General features: G+C 40.8%; 1 protein-coding gene across 2 annotated transcripts in view; it reads left to right on the top strand.

Annotated features, from left to right (window-relative positions):
- Window positions 1–23: 23 nt before the first annotated feature.
- Window positions 24–21,258, top strand: part of ift80 (intraflagellar transport 80 homolog (Chlamydomonas)) — a 41,959-nt gene continuing 20,724 nt past the window's right edge. Inside the window, exons 1-8 of one of the 2 annotated variants that reach the window (XM_034701333.1) lie at window positions 24–310; window positions 512–572; window positions 1,219–1,440; window positions 3,439–3,549; window positions 3,706–3,774; window positions 6,359–6,468; window positions 10,488–10,577; window positions 10,851–10,988. In XM_034701333.1, the coding sequence (XP_034557224.1) occupies window positions 536–572; window positions 1,219–1,440; window positions 3,439–3,549; window positions 3,706–3,774; window positions 6,359–6,468; window positions 10,488–10,577; window positions 10,851–10,988 (777 nt within the window). In that variant the 5' untranslated portion in view covers window positions 24–310; window positions 512–535. Of the gene's footprint in view, window positions 390–511; window positions 573–1,218; window positions 1,441–3,438; window positions 3,550–3,705; window positions 3,775–6,358; window positions 6,469–10,487; window positions 10,578–10,850; window positions 10,989–21,258 lie in introns of both variants that reach the window. The other variant, XM_034701332.1, reaches the window with a different exon arrangement.

The following is a 21,258-nucleotide window of genomic DNA, read 5'->3' as shown; positions in this document are numbered from 1 at the left end:
AAACGAGACTTGCTACTCTCGCGAGATCTCACGCTCGAGGCTGCTTATGACCCAGATTTCATTGCTAGCTCTGCTAACGTTTGTGATAAACAGTTAAAATGTGTCAGAGAGGTTGCTCTACACTGTTTTGACGACCCATGCATCTCTTGACGGAGTAAATGACATGCCTTATTCGTCTTTCGTCAAGTCAAACAGCATGGGACAGTAGAATGGCGTTTGTTTTAACCAGACAAAGCTAAGGAAACGTTAGCATAGAAGTCACAGTGAAGACTCGGAGACCTACGAGGAGTCACGTTAGCAACAGTGGCAGGTACCGTAGCAACTGCAGACGCTTGTTTTATTGAACAGCCATCGGAGCATGCCAACTGTTGACTCGTCTTATTCACGAGGCAGGTTTAGTGGTTTTAGTTCTTGTATATTGTTTCTTATAGTGTGTTGGTTGATATGTGTTGTTAGAACGATCTTTAATATGATATTTATCCTCACTAACCGAATATTTCTTGTTGAACAGGGACCAGCGGACCAAAACATTACTATGAGATTGAAAACGTCGCATCTACAGGAACCTAAACATATCCTTTTCAATATGGCTTTGCAATATAGTCTTGTATTTATATTAATCATGAATATTTTGTTTAACAGTAACCACAAAGTCAAACGCTTTGTATTCTGATTATTACAATTGTTGAGCACCACCAATGTTTTCAGATTATTGTTGTAATCAGCTGCTTCCTATTGCTTTTATTTATTTTATTTTATTTGACCAGGAGAAAACCACATAGAGATTAAAAATCTCTTTTTCAAGTGTGTCCTGGCCAAGATCAGCAGCAGCACATTCCAGAAAAGTTACAGACAAACAACACATAATTCTGAAACATTACAACATATCATGGGTTTCAGAAATGTCATCAGTCAAAGCATCTACAAACTGAAGCATCTTCCTCAAGAGCCTGCAGTCTGGTTTTAAAAAGATTGAACGAGACAAGCTCACCCAAACCCAGGCTCACCTGCAACAGGTTCCAGGCTGCAGGAGCAGCATATCTTAAACTCTATTTACCCATTTCAAGACGCACTCTGGGGACTGAAAGCAAAAGCAAGTTTTCTGATTTGGTCACAGAGCTTGACATGTGCTTTCGAAGTTATGCAGAAGCTACATTGGTGTTTCTTTATGTCAAATGAAATAACATGCAATCATTATTTTCCTTAACATGTAAGCACATAAGGAACTTGTTAGTTGTGTTGGCTGGACAACAGCAGATGAGCTGTACTCATGCAGTGAGGACCACCAGATCCTCAAATGGAACCTGATGACCAGTGAGACCAGTCTGGTTGTCAAATTGCCAGAGGACATATACCCAATTGACTTACACTGGTTCCCCAAAACCCTTGGTGTCAAGAAACAGAACCCGGCAGAGATCTTTGTCCTTACCAGCACTGATGGCAAGTCTCTTCATTTCCTACAATCTGTCCAGAAAGCTCCAGGTCTGTGTTTCTTAAGGGAATCAATATACCAGTGAGTAAAAAAGCTGCAAAGGAAAAATGATTTTTCAGTCATTCCAATACAAAAAAATGTAGAATAGAAATTTCCATTTGCTAATTGAACTAACCATGCAAAATAACTGCCTTTTTTACCCCGTGTTCTTCTTTTCATACTAAGTAGGATTACAGTGTCTTGCTTGATCATTAGAGTGATATGTTAACAGTGCAGGAGTTACGCTTCATAGCCAATGGAATTCATCAACACCCATTTGATACTTATGTTATAAAACTAATCTGCTCTAAACAAAACATTTTTCTAAGAATTCATTTCAGAGAAGGCTACCTTTTTTGTATCACAAGGTGTCCCTGTCTACTTCAGTTTCATTAAGCCTTGATAAATTAGGACATTACATTTTTTTAAAAATCTGTGTATCTGCTACACCAAATTTGTTGGCAGAATCTGTGTTATGTGCACCTACTTCGCCCCTAGCCTATATTAGATATAAACACACAGAATATGGATGTACTGTTATGGCAGGCAATGTGTGGTCACAACACTAATGGCAGTGTAGGGTTGCATAAACACACCCACAAACTGAAGCAGCAATTTTCTTTGGCAGGCCAGGGAGAAGTGAAAACTCTGTTACAATTCACTTTTGAAGCCTTCTTCTGCTTCTTGCCCTGTTACAGATTTTGAAAAAAATCAGTATTACTATTGTAGGACTTTGGCTTAAAAGTTCTTAATATATATTTTCAAATCGATAACAAAATAAACCACAGTCATATCCTTTTATTTTTTGAAATATTGGTGTGTGTTGAGAGATTTTTTTCCCACAATATGTGATTTTTGGATAATGCAGGGAGCACACTCTCCGAAATCTGTGGGATACAGTACAACAAAAGGCAGCAAAACAGCCAGGAATCAATTAGTGGGAGTTCTCTTTATTAACGTAATGGATTCTCTAACATTATTTGATTAGTCAGCCTCTTTGCCAGCATATTGAATGTATAACTTCTATACTGTGTATGGAATCTTCATTTTTCCCTGTTACATATCATGTGCAAAGAATTTTTTTTGCAATAACTTAGAATGCAATTTGTGTGGACTGGAAGTAGACTCATCTGAAAGTGGACCAAATTGAGCAAGAAGGACATCACTTGGGGCTCTGTTTGAACAACATTAAGCCACTTTCACTCACTTTTACCATGTACAACTACAATAGGTCCTCATAGTACATTTCACACTGACATATCAAACCATGTGACATAGCAAGCAACTTTTATGTCCGTGTGATATATCATGCAAAACCACAACATTTTGTTGTCTAGATAAAGACTGTTGAAGTGTTTTCACATGAAAACTGAAACAGAAGTTATGTATTACAAAAAATCAGTCCTCTGGTGCAGCCATACATGGCCGTTACAGTCACTACCTGCTGGATCAGTAACATCCACTTTGTTGGGGTGTGTATATTTAGAAATGGGAGAGAGCAGCAGCGTGCTGATTTGCAGTTTCAGGCCACCAGAAATTACATAGAGCATTCAGTATTTTTTAATACACAGTGCCACAAAGTATATGTTAGGCTTACGTCTTCAATAACTGTCTCCATGCCTGATCACCCTCCGTGTCTAGAAAACAGAAAATTGCTCTTATTCAAGTGGCAGAATCTGTTTGGTTGTGTTTGTCCTATCTCTGCTGTAAGTTTCAGATGTAGGTTGGAGAAGAAAACTCTGTTGCGAATTGTGGTCAAGCAGGATAGTCAGTTAGATATCTAAAAAAAAATGACTTTGACTTTTGCTTCCCACTACAAACAGAATCTTGCACACTTACAATATGCAAACAATAGTCACTGACAACTTCCTTTAAGTAGCTAGTGAACAGCAGTAGTCTGTAAACACCCACATAGGCCCTGTGCTCAAGTGTAGCCGTACAGTAAGACTCTTTTTGACTCTTTACAGGGAAGTTCCACCTGACCTCCAAGATCGGGCGCATCGAGAAGAGTGTTGAAGCCCACAAAGGAGCTGTCTTGGCAGGAAGATGGAACTATGATGGGACTGCTCTCATCACAGGTAAAGACAGCAGGAAAATGTGTGCTTTCATTGCTATTAAACATACTAACCTAATCAGCTGGCTGTAAAATCAGATCAACATTTTTTTGATAGGAATCTGACATGAAAATATGTAGATGTTTGAGGTCTTTTTCATCTGTTTCTCTCAATGTGTAGCTGGAGAAGATGGGCAGATCAAGATCTGGTCAAAAAGTGGGATGCTGCGCTCAACACTGGCCAGCCAAGGTAAGACTGAAGACCCATGTTTCCCCTCACTGATATTCAGCTATACTTAGCATATGTAACTTGTGTTTTTGAGCAACTTCTGTACATATTCATATAGATGAACATTCAGTTAAAATGCAAAGATCCTCTGCACTCTGTTGACACAAAGATGGTTGCTGTGGCCCATTTATGTGCACTACTTTATAGACTGATAAATTAAAGTAAGTTAAGAAAAAGAATCATTTCCATTCTGGGAAAAAAAGAACAATTTGGAAGAGTTTCAATTTAAAACTGCAGCAGCTGTGATTTTTTTATTGAAAGAGGTGAAAGTGTAGGGCCATTGATTTCACTGCCTGAAAGGACAGATAAAGCCAACAAGTTTAATCAGCTGAAGCTTAGGCACAATATTTTTTGTGAGTTTACAACTTGAAACTTTTGCCTGTTTAATCATTGCAACGTACTCTCTCTGCACGCCAACGTGTGTGCACTTTTTATACGTGTCTAAATATGATTTCCTGGAGAGAGCAACAGAACAGTGTATCATTTTGACATTTAAGATTGAGGTTGTTTGGGATGTTATAAAAAGATCACCAGAATACTGAGTCTTTCTGCAGGACTGTAGTATTTAGTAAGTTGGAAGCTAACATCGAGGTAGTAGATGGTAAACTTCTCATTTCATGCACACGTGTACACAATAAGGCTTGAAGCTTTATATGTAGGCCTGTTATAGTCCTATTTCACCACTATGACATCAATCTTAATTTATATAATTTGAACAGCAGTGTGTGAGAGCTTATCAGAGTTTTAGTCTCTCGCAGTTCATAGCGGGTCACATCCATAACAGATGCCAGCCAGCAGCAGGAGCCAGTCACTGACCAACCAGCTGCAGGCATTTAGTAAACACAACACAACATACCAACTCCAATTACACCCTCTCTGTCTCTCTATATCACACACACAAACGCACACAAACGCACACAAATGCCGGTTTCTTTTGTACTACTTGGCTCGGCGAGTACCTCTTGTGACAGAGAGGAAAAGTGACATAGAAAGAAAACAGAGCAGCCTACAGAAGTATTGAGTTTCATTCACGTGTATCAAGGAATCTTTCTCATGTGGCTCCTGACGGATTCAAAATAATTGCCTTTTTATATTAGCTCATGGTTCCATATATGAAATGATTAAGCGTACCTTACATGTATTTTAACTGTTCTTTTAGGCTGTCATTCTACGTCATGTAAAAATAGGATTACATAAAACACTGTTATGCCAGTATGTCTGAACAATCTGCCAAATTTGTTTTTAGCATGAGGCTTTTTTGCTTAAGTCAGATAGTTCAAAATGACAATCAAGGAAGTGTTTTTTTCTTATTGACTGTGCAGTTGTGTGAACATGTGTGTGTGTGTGTGTGTGTGTACGTGTTGGACCAATCAGGATGTAATTGTCCTCTGCACAAGCAAAAAGCATAGATCCAGTGTTTTTTTTATTAAAACCTCCATAAAGTTACAAAGTTTTATAGGAAGGGAGTTTTATTAAGAGTCATAAAAAAAGACTCTTAATGATACATTTCTCTGTCCAGCGCTCACATTACGGATGGCTTACTTATTAATTGATTCATCATGCTGTTTGACTTATTAAACTTCTCTCCTCAGATGTGGGATAGAGGAAAAAAAAGATGGGGTGGATGAAAGTTGGCTTCTGGGGTAAATGGATGGCACAGTCTTGCTGAATGACGGGCGCTGTGGAAAACCTGGCAAAGGAAACAGCAAATCAGCCCCACGATGTAGGAACATTTTTCCTGAGCTGGCTGTTTGGAGAATGAGCTGTTGGGTTGTTGGCTTCACAGCAGACACACAGATTTGTAGAACACCTGGATGTAGTAGCTTTGCCACAGATACACAACATCCTCCACATGACTTTCACACCACTGCAGGTGTTGGCTCCAACAACTCCATGCGCACTAACACACACATGAACCTACACACATACTCTTCTGGGGGTAGTCTGACCCATTTTGAGAAAGAGACAGAGAGAGAGAGAAATAGAAGGTGTGGGGGGGGGGTTAGGAAGAGGTAAGAAGTGAGTGAGCGAGAGGCAGGAACTTGTCTCACCTCCTCGCTGCCTTTGTCAGATTTAGATCATGTGACTATTTGGCATTTGTGAGAAACCACATGCACCTGGAGTGGGGTTAAATGTCAGGCCCTCTCCCCATCCACACGCCCGTAGCCGCAAACCAACTCATACTCACACACACACACACACATTCATTTTACCTCACACATGTGCACAAAAGCATACATGCACACACACATACACACTTGTGCTTATATAGTAGAGGTTTGTCAGGTTTTCTCAGCTGCTGTGCCTGTAAGCTAAGTGCTGTTCCATAGGCTGAATAAGGTGAGAGCTCTGAGGAAATATGATACCTTTTAAGGAGGAGGATTTATCACTGCTCTATAGTCTTTTTTTTTCCGGAGGAGAGGCAGAGAATTCAGGGACATACAAATTCAACTCCCGTCTTTTTAGAGCCTAATCTGTTGCTTTTTAGTTGAGATTGATATCGCACCTAATCCCCTGTGTGCCTGTGTTCTTGTGCATTTTGCAGGGTCCCCTGTATATTCAGTGGCCTGGGGTCCGGACTCAGACAGAATCCTCTACACATCAGGAAGACAGTTGATTATCAAGCCTCTGCAGCCCAGCGCCAAAGTCATACAGGTACAATTACTTAAAGCTCCTGTGAGGATCTTTTGGTTTGTATTAATTTTGATGCCACTTGTGGACAAAGCGGTATGTCTTATCTCTCAGCTGATCTTGTCCCAAACATGAAAATCTCATCCTGCTTTTCTTGAAAAGTCAGACACATCACTCACTATACTACACTATATGGTACATAATGTGTCTGGCACCTACCCCCCCTTAGCAGTAGTTTCAGACACAAAAGTAACTAGTTAGAAATAATTTGTCTTATGCTGATGGTTTTGTTCACTTTTGTAGCTCATAAAGAGACACCAGGATTCATTTCACTCTGTTTCATAACCACTTAAAAACTCCCCACAGGAGCTTTAAAGTAGACCTTTAAGATGGGAACATCTACAAGATCTTCTATTATACAATGATCACACAGAACTTTCCATGTTATGATCTGTACTGTACTAAATTGTTCCTAGGTATAAAATCCAGTTGAAAGGTAGATAAAAGAAGAACTTTCCGAAAATGCATCTTGTCATGTAATATATCAGTTCTTCATTTCCGTCACTTAAATTAAAATGATTAAATCAATCAATCTTTATTTATATAGTTCCAAATCACGACAAACGTTATCTCAAGAAGCTTTTACAAACAAAGCAGGTCTAACCGTAATCTATGTTAAATTATTAACAAAGGCCCAACATCAAGACAGGATAAGATCCAGTCTCCTCTTACTGACAGGGCTTGGTCTGAAATAGGGTATCGATTAATTGATTGTTAAGAACATACTCGAACACGTTTTTTTGTTTCGATTTTATATCACGTGGAACAAACATCATGTGGTCTCATATTTCGTTCAGCTATGAGGGAGGTTTTTTAAGTTTAAAACATGTTTTGATGTGAATCAGCTGACTAAAGGTGTTGAGCACAGCGGAGACGCTCAGCTGGGGGCTGCGGCTGAATAGCGACTACTATTCTGTACTACTATTTGTGGCAACTAGTAGTGTATGTAGTTACTTTATAAATTCAATAACGTCGTTACAGTAGCAAAAACTAAAAAGGACTTGTCATGTACGCTAATTAGTCGACAACTACAAAAGATTAATCATCCGATTTAGCGGTCAGATTGCGCTTAGGTCAGCAACGAGGCCTGAGCATTCAGTCTTGGAAGCACCAGCATTATTTTTCCCCCTGAAAGTTAAGGGAAAGACTATAGTGGCAAGATGTAGTCTACATGCAGGAAGCTAAACCTCATCCACCAAGACATTTTAACCCTCCTGTTATGATGCGGGTCAAATTGACCCATTTTAAAGCTCGAAAATCTAAAAAAGAAAATGGTTGAAGGTATTATTTCGCATTTCTAATGTCGCAGTGGATGAAAGGCTAGAGGCATTCAGAGGTTCCTTCTATCTTAGGTAATCTATGTCTTCCAAACCAGCTAAATACAGCATCAAAATCTGGGCAGCATGTGACAGAAGAGGTGTCTCATGTTAATTTATCAACATCACTACATAAAATAAAAAAAATAAAAAAGTAAAATAATATAAACAAAAATCTATGTCATGTAAAACTATTGTATTTATATTTAGATATTTTCAATGTACATTTAAAAAGTTTTAACATGAATTTCATAAAAAATGAGTGAGTTCTCCTCGTTGAACCATGATCTGTGAGAATTAAAGAACACAATTGCACTAAATATTGATTTAAATGGTTAGTAATGGAGTTAATGATATTTAAAAAATGTTATTTGGGATTTTTTGGGGTTCTGACACTTTTGGATCATTAAATATGCTCCTGGTCAAGTTGACCCAAGAACATTATTGCTTTCCCTAAGAAACTAACATAACAGGAGGGTTAATCTCACGCAGCACCTAATGAAACAGCACGCTTCTACAAAGCTAGCTGCCGAAGAGCTTGGTGCTGCTAATGACAATCGCCCAGGTACAGCTCACGTTAGCTCAGCAGACCAAGGAGGAGCCATACTGTAAAAATCAGCCAAGGATTGATTTTAAATCATTCCCAACTCATATCAACTGCTGAGTCTGCAGAATTCAGGAAACTAATTAGCAGAAAAGTAGCGAGACGAGAGGCAGAGTACATTCATAAGAGTATTGAAGCTAAAAGAAGTAACCCTGAAGTTAGCAAGTAGCTAATTACTTTTACAATAACTTAGTAATTCAGTTACTTTGTTAAAAAAAAACGTATTAACGCTACTAACTGTAACTACTGACTTATTTTCAATAACTTGCCTAACACTGATCAGTGCAGACATTTTTTCAATTAGTGACTCATTTTGTTACAACATAGCAGCTCTGCCTCATGAGAGCAATAAACGCATTCTACATGTCATATTTTGAATAAATGTGTAAATCAATTATTTCACTGGATTTTAGGCCATTTGGCTCTGAAAGCTTTTATAACTGACCTGTAGAATTTAGTATTCAAATATCAATCGAAAACCCATTTTGATTAGCTGTAACGATGGGTTATGTAAAGTAGGTCAGACCTGTGAAACTTCAAAGACATACATTCAGGATGATCCCTGTTGATGCGGGTTCAATAAACCACATGAAAGCGATGACATTATATGTTATGCAGAGATTGTAATTAAGCTTCAGTTCTGTGAAATCAGCCCTCCTTCAGATGTGTTCCATATGTCAACAACAACAGACAGACAACAACAACAGACTCAGTTCTTTTCTCCAGTGGAAGATTTGCAGAAGCTGCTGCATTGTGCTGTTTTTTTGTTTCTTGATTTTTCTTTTCTCTTAACACACCACAGATGGATAATAAACATATATCTCTTCCTATTGTGGCAACAGTTCAGCTACCAAACGGGATATCAATTAATGAGAAACACATTAGATATATTATTTATTACCGTGGACATGTCGAGTTCCTGTAGTAATGCGACATGTGTTTGTGTTTCTGTGTGTCTGTGTTTGCATTGGACTTTACCCAGCCTTTTTCCTTGAACTTTTAGAAGCTGCAGCTAGATTTATTATCTGTGTTGACACCTAGAGCTATCTAATTATAGGTTTATTTACTGCTTTTACTTAAATATCTTTATTTGATATTTTGTAATCTCCTGTGAAGCTTTACTTAGAATTGAACTTGCCCTGTTTTCTGATACAGCTTTGCCCTTCTTTTAAATTAAACTTTAGGTTCACTCCTTTTTATTTATACAAAGGCTTAATAACAAGAATGACAATGCAATACATTTACATATCTCTGAATACTCTGCATTAATGATGTGTGCAGCACTGAAGACCTTGAACACCAGTGAGTATGTCTCTAGTTCTTGTATACGTTTGTGTATTATTCTTTTTTAAGCCAAATAGCGTTTGGGACCTTAGAAAAACAGTGGAGGGTTTAATGTGCGCCTTCTTTATGTTTTACTCTCTCTCTCTGTACTACCACACAGGCACAAGCGCACACACACAAACACACATCCAGTTTCATCACCTCTCCATGAGACTCCCCGGAGACCAATGCAGGGTTGCGAGTTGAACCTGTGTGGTCTCGATCTAAATGGGTCAACATGCATTAGCCAACCAGGACTAACATTGGACTGGTTCTCCATTGCCTGGCTGTTGAATCTGATAACACAGGGGTATGACAGACAGCTATCTGTGATGGACCCCCAAAAGAACTGCTTCCACCCCTTCAATCCCTTGCATGAACACAGACACAAAACACTTGTGCATGTATTTATATATGTGTATCTCTCGGGTGTGTGCATTCAGCCTGTAGAGTGCAGAAAAAAGAGTGTAGGAATGTAAGAAGAGCAGAAATCTCTTTGTTGCACTCTAACACATCATGTGGAAAGTAATCTATCATGGAGACTGACATAAAACTGTTCAGAAACTTGCAACTGTGCAGAAACAAGAATGAATGTCACTGTCTCTGAAGCCTACCTAGCTTACTTTAATGTTTATTCTCTTCCTGGAATATTAGATGTTTTGTAATTATGACATAACTCTGTTGTGTTGACATGACATTCTCTTTCCTATCTGTCTCCCTCTGTCTCTGTCTCTCTCTAGTGGAAGGCCCATGACGGTATCATTCTGAAGGTGGACTGGAATTCAGTTAATGACCTCATACTGTCAGGTGGAGAAGACTGTAAATACAAGGTGTGTGTGTGTGTGTGTGTGTGTGTGTGTGTGTGTGTGTGTGTGTGTGTGTGTGTGTGTGTGTGTGTGTGTGTGTGTGTGTGTGTGTGTGTGTGTGTGTGTGTGTGTGTGTGTGTGTGTGTGTGTGTGTGTGTGTGTGGTGTGGTGTGGTGTGGTGTGGTGTGGTGTGTGTGTGTGTGTGTGTGAGAGAGAGAGAGTGAGCATGCGTTTGGATTCCCAGAAAGTGTGATGACTGGTTCTTATTTTTCCATTCAAACCATGTCCTACTCACAGGTTTGGGACAGCTTTGGCCGCCTGCTTTACTCCTCTTTGTCACATGACTACCCGATCACGTCTCTGTCCTGGGCACCTGACGGGGAGGTGTTTGCTGTGGGCTCCTTCAATACCCTGCGGCTCTGTGACAAGACTGGAGTAAGAAAAAAGCCTTTTGCTTCCCATCAATACCTCATTTTCTGAGATAGTTTTTCATCCCCAATTCCAAAAAAGTTAGGACGCTGTTAAAAAAAGGTTAATAAACACAGATTTTGATGGTTTGCAAATCATTCACACCCTATATTTAAAAGAAAATAGTCAACATATCAGACTGGTAGTCCACTTTAGCACCCTGACTCCTCTACTACGAAGCCATACTTTTTTAATAAATGTAGAATGTACTTATGCTTTCTCTTGCTGAAATATTCAAGGTCTTCCCTGAAAAAAAGCATTGTCTGTCTGGCAGCATATGGTGCTCCAAAAGCTGTATAGATTATTCAACATTGTGCCTTCCCAGATGTAAAAGCCACCCATGCCATGGGCACCTTTGTATCCCCATACCATCAAGGATGCTAGCTTTTGAACCGTGTGCTGGTAAAGTCAAAAGTCAAAGTCAAAGTCTTCTTTATTGTCAAAACTGCAGTATGCACCAGACATTCAGAGGACTTGATATTAGGTTTCTCTCTCAGACCCTAGCAACAACAACAACAGATACACAGAAGAAATAGCTAGAAAAAGATAAGCTAAAATTAAAATGAGTAAGCTAATAAAAATAGTAAAAATACAGTTTAAAACAGTGCAAAAACTTTGCTATTGTGCAATTTAAAAGCAAAGTGAGTGTGTGCGTGTTCAGTCCTGAGGATGACAGACCTCAGCGTTGATTTTTGGGGGGTCAGTGACCGGGTTATGTCTGTGAAGGGGGCACTATGGGAAGAGGGGGCAAAACAGGGAAAGAGTTCAGCATCCTGACTGACTAGTGGATAAAACTGTCCCTCAGTCTGCTGGTTCTGGCCCGGAACATGCCTGGCATCCATGATTTCCAAAAAGAATGTAAAATTGTCCACAGGACAGTGTTGCTCTTAACTTCAGTCCATCTTAAATGGCCTCAGGCGCAGATAAGTCGTCATCGTTTCCATATTATTTCATATATGGTTGCTTCTTGGCATGCAGCAATAAAAAGGAGGGCTGTTCCCTGTTCCAAACTTTCAAAATTTGCACTTGTTGCCCACGAATTGCAAAGTGGTGAACATCTTTCCTTCTTTTGAAAGCGTTTCTGGGAAGCCCTTTTTATACCAAGTCATGTCACAAACCTGTCACAAATCTCCCTAATTAGGAGAAGATTCTCCTGTTTTTTTTTTTTTTATCTATATAAAGTTTTTCATTGTTTTGTTGTCCCTGTCCCAACTTTTTTGAAACTTTTCAAAAGTTGTTATTGATCAGTTTCAACATTTTATACGTAGTCTTGCACTATTAACAATTAAATGTAGAGTTTTGCAAACCATCAGCTTAAGTTTTTATCATCATTTCCCAAATAGAACATTTAAGTTTCAATTTTGCTTCAACAGCCCTACAGATTTATGAAATCAGTGGATCTCTTCAATGAGATTAAAGTAATTAGCAGCTGTTATTAGAGATAGATTAAAGATGTTCATGTTAGACAGTTGAAAGTTGTTGTGGTCTGCTTTCCAGGTGTTTGATTAGCCTTTGAAAAGTTGAAGATTTTAACTTGATTCGCAGTTGGGTCACACACCAACATAACTTGGAACGTGATTTGGACTTTCCACTCGAAGACTTAAGACTTGACTTGGACTTGAGCTTTGGAACTCATATACAATCTTTTTATTTGGAATTTTCAGCCCATTAACATTGGGAATGTCATTCCCTCCCACTGTGCGTAATCTTCCGCATCAAGCGTGCAAGCAGCCACACTCCACAGACGACACCATGACAAGCATATTACCTGCTGCTGCAACAGTACAGTCTTTTGGACACATAGACCATACTCGGGTGGGCAACCCAAGTGAATTTACAGATCATTTTTACTCATATTTCCACTATAGATCACTATGCACAATTAATAAGTTAAAAAAAGATCTTCTTTTGCTCCGTATCTGAGTGTATGTTGCAAATAGCTTCTGCTCTTCAAGTGATGGGGAGAGCAAGAGAGACATCTGTCCATACGTCCCTCTTTTTAATGCAATGATTGATGTCAATGTCTCATGTGCCTTCTCATACCACTGTTTTTCAACAGTGTCGTGCAGCTGGTTGCACAACAACTCTCTGTTTTAGATTGTCATTAACAACCCTCATCCACACACTGATCTCCTGTTGTGATAACGGAACATTCAAAACACAAGTTGGGCCCTTTGAGCATCCTGACAATGAGTTTTGATGAAAGAGCAGACACAGAAAGGCATGAAGGAACAGCAGGAAGCGGGGCAGGAGAAGAGGAGCAGTTGTCAGAGGTTGATTCAAGGGATAGTAAAGATTGTTAGTAGTTAAATTTAAATGATGGGTAGAGATTGAAAGGATAAATAAATGCTGTTCGTTTGTGTGTGCATGCACTTCAACTTTATGCCACTGCTACAAAAGTTGGTGCCCCAGTTTGGCCACCACAGTGGCTGTAAACCTTATTATGTTGTTGTTCTTTATTGTCAAATTTGGAGTTTGCATGCACCTAACAAAACATTCTCTGCTTACAATTGTTTCTTGAGCAAATTGGATGCACACTATTTCCCCACAATGACAAGAACAAGACATATGATTACCTCTGATCCTGAGGAGATCTAGAGACCGCCTGCCTGCTGTTTCAAGAAACCGCTGTGAACAACCTTTACATATGTACAGCCTGGACTCCTTGTTCTTTCCACACATGGCATGCCTCTGTTTTGTGTGTTTTATTTGTTTATTCTTGTCCACCAATATGACATTTACGCTTTGTGATCCGTCATGTTCCTTTCCCCTTAAACATACAGTATCCATGGCACATGCTCAGCTTTTCCAGCACTTGCATGGTTTATATTGTGCAGCTCACTGCAGGCCTTATGGTTTCCATACATTGTTCATCGCTGTAAACCACATTAGGCTGCGTGCCACATGTTCTTGTTACCTGGTGCTGATGGTAACTGGAGTTGTAATGAGAGGGGGAAATGAGAGAATGATGAATGGTAATTGTTGTTTTATTATTACTGAGTGTTTGGCCAGGGAACAATATTACCAGCCCCCTCCTCCCTCTCTCTTTCTCTCTCTCTCTCTGACCTCATGAGACATTTAGGGGCTTCTTTGAGTTCTCTCTGAGGTGTCAGTGTACTGCTGTTTCAGAGCTGTCGTAATGAAAACAAACAGCGAGGGCTGGGTTTTTGTGTTGCTGAACACCAGGCGTTTCATGCTCCATTTTGATTTAATTAGGATCAAATGGCTTTTTTTTCTGAAGCACTAAAACAAATGGACTGGAGAGAAGTTTGAGCCAACACGTGTCTTTTCTAGAGGGTTAAGGTGTGTATTTGTGTGTGTTTGGGAAAGATTAGATTAATACATATAGTGTAGAGTGTGGACATCCAAATGGAGACTGGGGGAACACCTTATCCTTTATTATTACTTTAGGTGATCTGCAGCAGTAGTTTTTGACAGCACGCTGATGAAATCATTGAAAAGAATCCAGCTCGTATTTCTCTCCTCTGCATAAACAAAAATATTGTGCTGTTAAAACCATAACAGACGGAACCAAGTACGGCTCGCTCCTTATTTTTTGTAATGACCCGATTCACCTTACGCCCTCTCATTATGGGTTTGTTTACGCGGTCGGTTTGTTCCATTGTTTTGTCATTGCACCACTTGCTTTGCTGTGGTGTGTCTCGGTTTAAGGCAGTGTGATGATGATGATAATTACGATGATTATGGTTCTGCCCTGCTCTAACTGGAGGAAGGGTATGCTTGCCTTCTCCTCCCTAAGCCCCTCGGAGACAGCGTGTACTGTAGCGTGGCGTGGGAGGCTTGCTCAAGACGAGGATAGGGGGGAGAGAGAGAGATAGAGAGAGAGAAACAGAGGAAAAGAAAAAGAAAAAGAAAATCCCCCTCAAAGGTCACTCCGTTTTCCTCTCTTTCTATGTGTGAATTAAGACACTCGCTCCCTGCATGCAGAAAAACTTCACTTTGCACACTTCTACTCTTAACTCCTGTAATCATTTTGTGCTTGTGAGTTTACACAGACATAGAAGTCATCGTGCAGTTCCAGAGGCTCTACCTGAGCTGTGGCTGTGGCTTGTTTGTTGTGCAGAAAGGGTTAAGCAGTGCGAAGAGTCCTTTCAGTTACTAGCGTGACTAATGGGAAGGAGTTTCATTCTGTATCTGCTACAATGAAACCTTGCACTTTAACGTATTGCTGCTGGCTCAGCAGGATCAGCCCTGCGCATTTAACCCCTTCACCTCCCCGTCCAGCTCGGCTCGCCTCTCGCCCTAAAATCTCAACTCTGTCCCACTCTTTTTCGTTTTTTTTTTCTTTTCTTTTTTTTTTCTTCTCTACATTTTCTCTCTGTACGCACCACAGGGCAGATGTAGTGTGTTACCCCCCTCATTATCACCAGGGAAGGGAGGGAGGGGGGACGCATACTCACACACAGACACAGAAAGTTTACATCCAAGTCTTTTAGATCCAGAAAACCTCCTTAGACTGATCCCAGAGTTTGCTCTGTATAGTTTTTGCATTGAGCATCAATATTTAGCTGCTACTGAATGCATTATTAGATAATTAATTCATATTTAATCATTTTCATGGCAATTTTGTCCACTTCTTGTGTGTGCAGCACATTTTCTCTTTCACAGGAGCTTTAACAGGACACAAGGCACAAAGAGGTTCACTGTCCCTTTTACAAGATTTGGGAGAGACAATAAGTCAGTGTCTGTCTGTCTGTGTGCCTGCCATAGTATATGCATGTGCCCACATGCCTGTGTGTGTCTGCGTGTGTGTGTGCAACCATTGCCGTGCAAATGTGCCTGCGAGACAGCAGTCTATTTACGAGGCGCTGCAGCTGGTGTCTAGCGTCTGGACCCTGTCACGATCCCTGACACTGTCACTGGCTAACAAGTAGGACTCATTGTGCCAGGCGAGCACCCTCTCGCTTCTTTTTCTCCGCCTCCCTCCTTTCCTCCCCCCTTCTCCTCCCTGTGCTTGTTTTTTCTCTCCCACTGTACACCCATGCTCTGATATATGAATGTTATATCTGCTTTTTTAAACCCTGCACTTTTTAGAAATCGTATTAGAAATCATGTCTTTTATGTTCCTCTAGTTCATCAAAATTTCTTTTTTCTGTTTCTTATGGGCAGATAGATTGTTGTACATTTTCCCAGGAGCTCATAGAAGTCAGTATTATTCTTTGTAATTCTTATTTGTTTAATTCTCATGAAGGACTTTGTAGACGACCAAACAGCCTGGCATCAAAACAACACGTGCCTGTCCGTGTAACATCACATGGCGTTGTGGCAAAGTTGAAACAGGGGCAACTTTTTCCAGTCTGGCCTCATTCAAATAAACTAGCAGCCTGTGTTTTTTCATGCAGGACTGATGCCGATCTGAACGTGGCCTTAGACCCAGGCCTCATTGAACTTCGTGATTACTCCTCCCCTCCCACAGCTTGTCTGCTGAAGACGTGGCTGCGCTTGGCTGTGGTACGATCCAGGTTCCTGTCACACTCCCGCTGATAAGCCAGTGAACATCTCCTCCCCACCCCTCTACTTTCTACTCCCCCATTCGTTGGTTATACATAAACCTGAGACAACTTGGTTAGGATCATCAGATGGTTTTAATGTTTGGTGTTAGTCAGACTGAGCCCCGTCTCTCACTGACATCCTGGTCATGTGTAATAACTGAGATGCGTCTCTCTTTGCAGATTTTCAACCACAAAAAGATAACAGCTGTCATCCTGGTGCAGTAGTGGGAGATTAGAGTCATGAATCATAGATCAAGTTTATTCCAAATAATGGCTGTATTTTTTTTGAAGAGCAGTGTTTAAACAACCTTTTCCAGCCTTTAGATACTACTCTGTATTTTATACAATAGCCAGAAGGCCCAAAGTCCTGACCATCATTGATTTATTATCAATCGCTGTTTTTTTTTTTCCGCCACCTCTAACATATTGAAAATAAAAATCGAATAAATAAAACAAATGATCCTCAGCATGGTTTGAACTTGATATAGAGCTACATCAATTTTCTTTTCTTGAGAAAAATGCACACTTTCCTTTCTAAATCTGGAGGTCCAACTTTGAGGACAAGTAGAAAAGCCTTCAAGCTTTCCTCTTTTTGCTGCACATCCCTCCCCTCTCTCTGTGTAAGGGTGTGTTGGACTACCCTTATCAGTGCTCCCCCCCTTGGCTCCCCCATGTGTTCCCCAGGGCCCTCTTTACCTCCCTTTTCTTCTGCCTGAGTCTAGGGGGTCCCCTTAGGGTTTTTGTGAGCCTTGCTCAGCACTGCCACTCTGGGAATGGGTCCACGTCCAGCTGGAATCACCATCTCTCTCTCTCTCTCTCTCTCATTCCTCTCATTTTCTGTCCCCCCCCCCCCCTTCCCTCTTTAACATGCAGCCTCTCTTTCTATAGGATCTTTGTCTGCCATCCTTATAGCTGCCAAACATTATTTTCTCTCAGAGAGTCTATCACTCTTGACTGTCCGGTAGTCTGCCAGTCTTCTTGTGGCCTCTTTTTTTTTATTCCTTTCTAAGCCATAGACACTCATGCCACCTCCTCCCTCTTTGCCAGGTCTTTAGGCTTCCCTGTGTTCTCAATGAATCCCTCTAACAGTTCCCCCCTCTATCATTAGTGAGCATATACAGTACCTGAGCCTGCGCTGGCAGTCTGCTGCCAACCACTGGCCCGCCAACATCTGGAAACTGCCGCTGCTGGAAGCGAATAAAACAGCCTGTAGTTCTGGTCCTGATCGTGAACCACTGTTAGTGGAGCATGAAAAGGCAAAGCAACCACTGTAGATTTATTAGACTGCAACTCTTTATCAGCTTTAATCACATGAGAAGGGGACGTTCAGTACTGTGTGTTTGAGTTGACGAAAAAAAAATGTCATTTTATCAAAAAAGGGAAAGGGAGCAGAATTAGGAGACACGTACAGGGGATAAGGGTTAGCAAAACAAGGGGGAAGGGGAAAGGAAGGGGGTAACAGAACAGAAGAGAAGATGAAAAGTTTGTCAGTGAAATTGCTGGCTTGAGTTTGACAAGGAAGGAGCATGTGCACACGAAAAAAAAAAGATGGTGGGTGAGGGTTTAAAAAAAGACAAGGAGAGTGTGTCAGAGAGAGAGAGAGAGAGAGCAAGGGAGCATTGTCAAACAAAGAGAGTCCTGAGTCAGCAGTAGAGCAGTTTTCTCCCCAGGCAACTGGGTAGGGCTACTCCTCTTTCTCTCTCTCTTCTCTCTCTCTCTCTCTCTCTCTCTCTCTCTCTCTCTCTCTCCCCACTTGCTTCACCCCTCCCTCCTCTTCTCTCCCTCCTCTTACAAATCTGTGCTTTTGCATGCTATTTCTTGCTCTCCTACACTCTCCCTCTCAGTTCTCTTGCTGTCGTAAGCCTGCTCCCTCCGTACACGGTGAACTGTTAGAAAATGACCACAAGTTCTGAAAAGTGCGATCAGGGTCCACATCACCCTTCAGAGCTCTCTCCCTCCACTGTTGTCTCAGTTGTTCTTGTTGGTACATTTTTTAATGGTTTCTTTTAACACACTTGTAATGAGGTTTTCCAGAGCCTGTTGAAGCCTAGTTAAGAGTTACTGTAAGATGCAGTACTCACATGTTGACTTAATCTATCATCCTAAAGAGCTCATTAGTTTCCCTGTCTTGTGAGGGTAATGGTTTCTCCTTTGTGTTCCAGGTTCTTTGTGCCGAAAGGCTTTGGTTTTCTTATTCTGGCACACTCCATGGAACGGTGTATACTAAGGTCGTCTCTTGCAGATGATTGACCCCAATTTTTAATGCGTGTGTGTGAGAGATCTGGTGCCTGTCTGTGTAAAGTGGGTTAGAGTTAGAGGCACTTGTTGACATGGTAATACTTTTACACCTCTCCAGAGTTCGGCTAAAGGCTTGCCTTGTTGGAAACCAAAAAGGAGGGGAGCATGAAAAAGAGCTGAGAAAAGAGAGCAGTTGGAGGGGGTGGGGGGGCGGGGTAGTGTGGAACTGTCCAATATATCCTGTAAAGTTGGCCTAGGCAGTGAGGCTTGGAGGATTGGTCTCCATAAAAGACGGTGGTTTCTCTTTCCCTCAACTCTCTCTGTCTGTCTCTCTCTCTTTTTTTTTTTCGCCCCTCCATCCTTTCCTCCCCCCACAGCTGGAGTAAGCGTATGACAGTGAGACAGTGCCCGGCCAGCCCCTCTGGCAGAGTCATCATTCTTAGCAGCACTAAATCACTACCTCCACTAGCAAGACAAACATGTCACACTCACGGAGAGAAAGCAGCAGAAAGAGAGGAAAGAGGGATGAAAATCGTATAAGGATTAAGGGTGATACTGAGTGACGAAGGCAGGGTGCAAATAAAGGGCTTCAGTGGCGCACACAAATGAGCAAAATCAGAGCATGTGTGTAACTGGGGTATCACTTCAAGCTCTGCTGCCAACCAAGAGTTCATTAAGGGCTGTTATTGAGGAGTCGGGCTGGGCTAGAGGCAGCGGACCAAGGTCCAGAAAAGGATGATTTGAAAGGGTTTAATTTTGGCTGCACCCGAGGTTCCCTCCCCCCTTTTTGCTGGCTTCCCCATAGATCTGAATGGTGCACTTACACACTGTTAATTTATTAACTGGCTCCCTCATTTGGTGTAATTTGTGATATAGTATGTTTGCCTCCTGGAGGAGTTATAGACTTGTCATCAAGAATATAACCTGTATGCATTTGGCGTACTGTGTTTTTGTATAACCAGTACCCATGGGCCTGTGTGATTGTCATATTATAGAAAGCTTGCCAAGAAGTAAGGGTGAAATTTAGAGTGGCTGTTACCAACAGGTATTACATAACCATTTGAAGAGCAGTTTAGAGGCCTACTTGTGAGTGTCTCACTAAATAACCCCCTTTGTTGATTGAGGGATCTTATTGTAAGTTTTCTCAGCTCATTGGCTAACTTGTTTTAAACACTCCAACCTGTTAATTAGATGTATAACCGAATATAGTAGACCTGCCACCAGTTGCGTTGTAGGTATTTTTTAGACCAATGATTCCTAGGGATGTTCTGAAGCCACTAATGTCCTGGTAGTTTAAGTGTGAATTAGAATTCAGTTTAAGCGACTAAAGATAAGAAAGCACTCAGAAAACGGGTCAAATTTAGCTCAATTTCTTTAACACGGCTAAACACAGGATACCAATATCTGTGGGTATGTGATATCTAATTGGTTTGTTGAGTGTTGCGCAGCTAGGGTAGCACCACCAGCCATCAGTCTTCCTTGCATGTTAACATCCACAAGTCTGTGCTGGTTAATTGCCAGTTAAACCAGACGCAGCCTACAGACAACTTCATCTCCATTTTCTAGATCCAAATACCGCCAGAAACACACAGCTATGAGATGCTGAGAGTGGTATGAGATGCTGCCTGTCATCTGTCCTTGTTTTCATCATGGTAGCATTAAGGGCTGGGCGATAATTCGATAACGATAATTATCGCGATATAATTTTTCTCAATATAAATATGACAAATGTTCAATAAAAGTTTAATATATTTAAACCTGTAGTTACACCCCAAAACCACTGGAAAGGGAGGGGCGCTAATGAGCCTTAAATGCTAGTTAGACAGAAGAAGAAGACGGCATTGAACAGCCAATCATGTCGCAGTATGAGAGGTAGGCAGGGCTTAAAGACGCTTGGAGCGGAATGTAAACAGAGCTGAAACGAGTGACAACGACACGGAAGAAAACTTACACATCCTACTTACTTAGCACTGTCAGAAATTAGAGATTCAAGAAGTTTATCAGAAAACTAAATCCAGGTACAAGCTAACAAACTGTCTGGTTTCTCCAACTTTCACTCAGGACCAAAAATCTGCCTTTGAATTTAAATGAAATAATGAGTTGATATTTATCATAATAATTATCTATATCGACTGATATGAAATATTTTATTGTGATAACATCATTTCCAATATCGCCCAGCTCCAGTAGCCTTATGGCATTATGGCAGTAGCCATTACCTTGGGTGGTGGGTGTCTACGCTACAGCTTGGACACAACATTTGACTAGCATCTTGGGCCTACCATAATATAATTGTTTTTAATTTAATTTAGTGACTAGAAAATTCTGGTGTCAGCCAGAGAGGATGACAATTAATTGTTAAGTCAACTAAACAAGCAAATCCATGGTGATTCCCAATTTGCTAAAAAAGTTAGTTAAAGCTAATGGGAATAGTAAAAATCAAGTCAAATGTTTCATTAAGTTAGCAGATTTAAGGTTGAAATAGC

This window comes from Notolabrus celidotus, chromosome 14, assembly GCF_009762535.1.
Source record: "Notolabrus celidotus isolate fNotCel1 chromosome 14, fNotCel1.pri, whole genome shotgun sequence".
NCBI classification, from domain to species: Eukaryota; Metazoa; Chordata; class Actinopteri; order Labriformes; family Labridae; genus Notolabrus; species Notolabrus celidotus.
The sequence above is the reverse complement of the archived record's forward strand: the minus strand, read 5'-3'. Positions and strand labels throughout refer to the sequence as shown.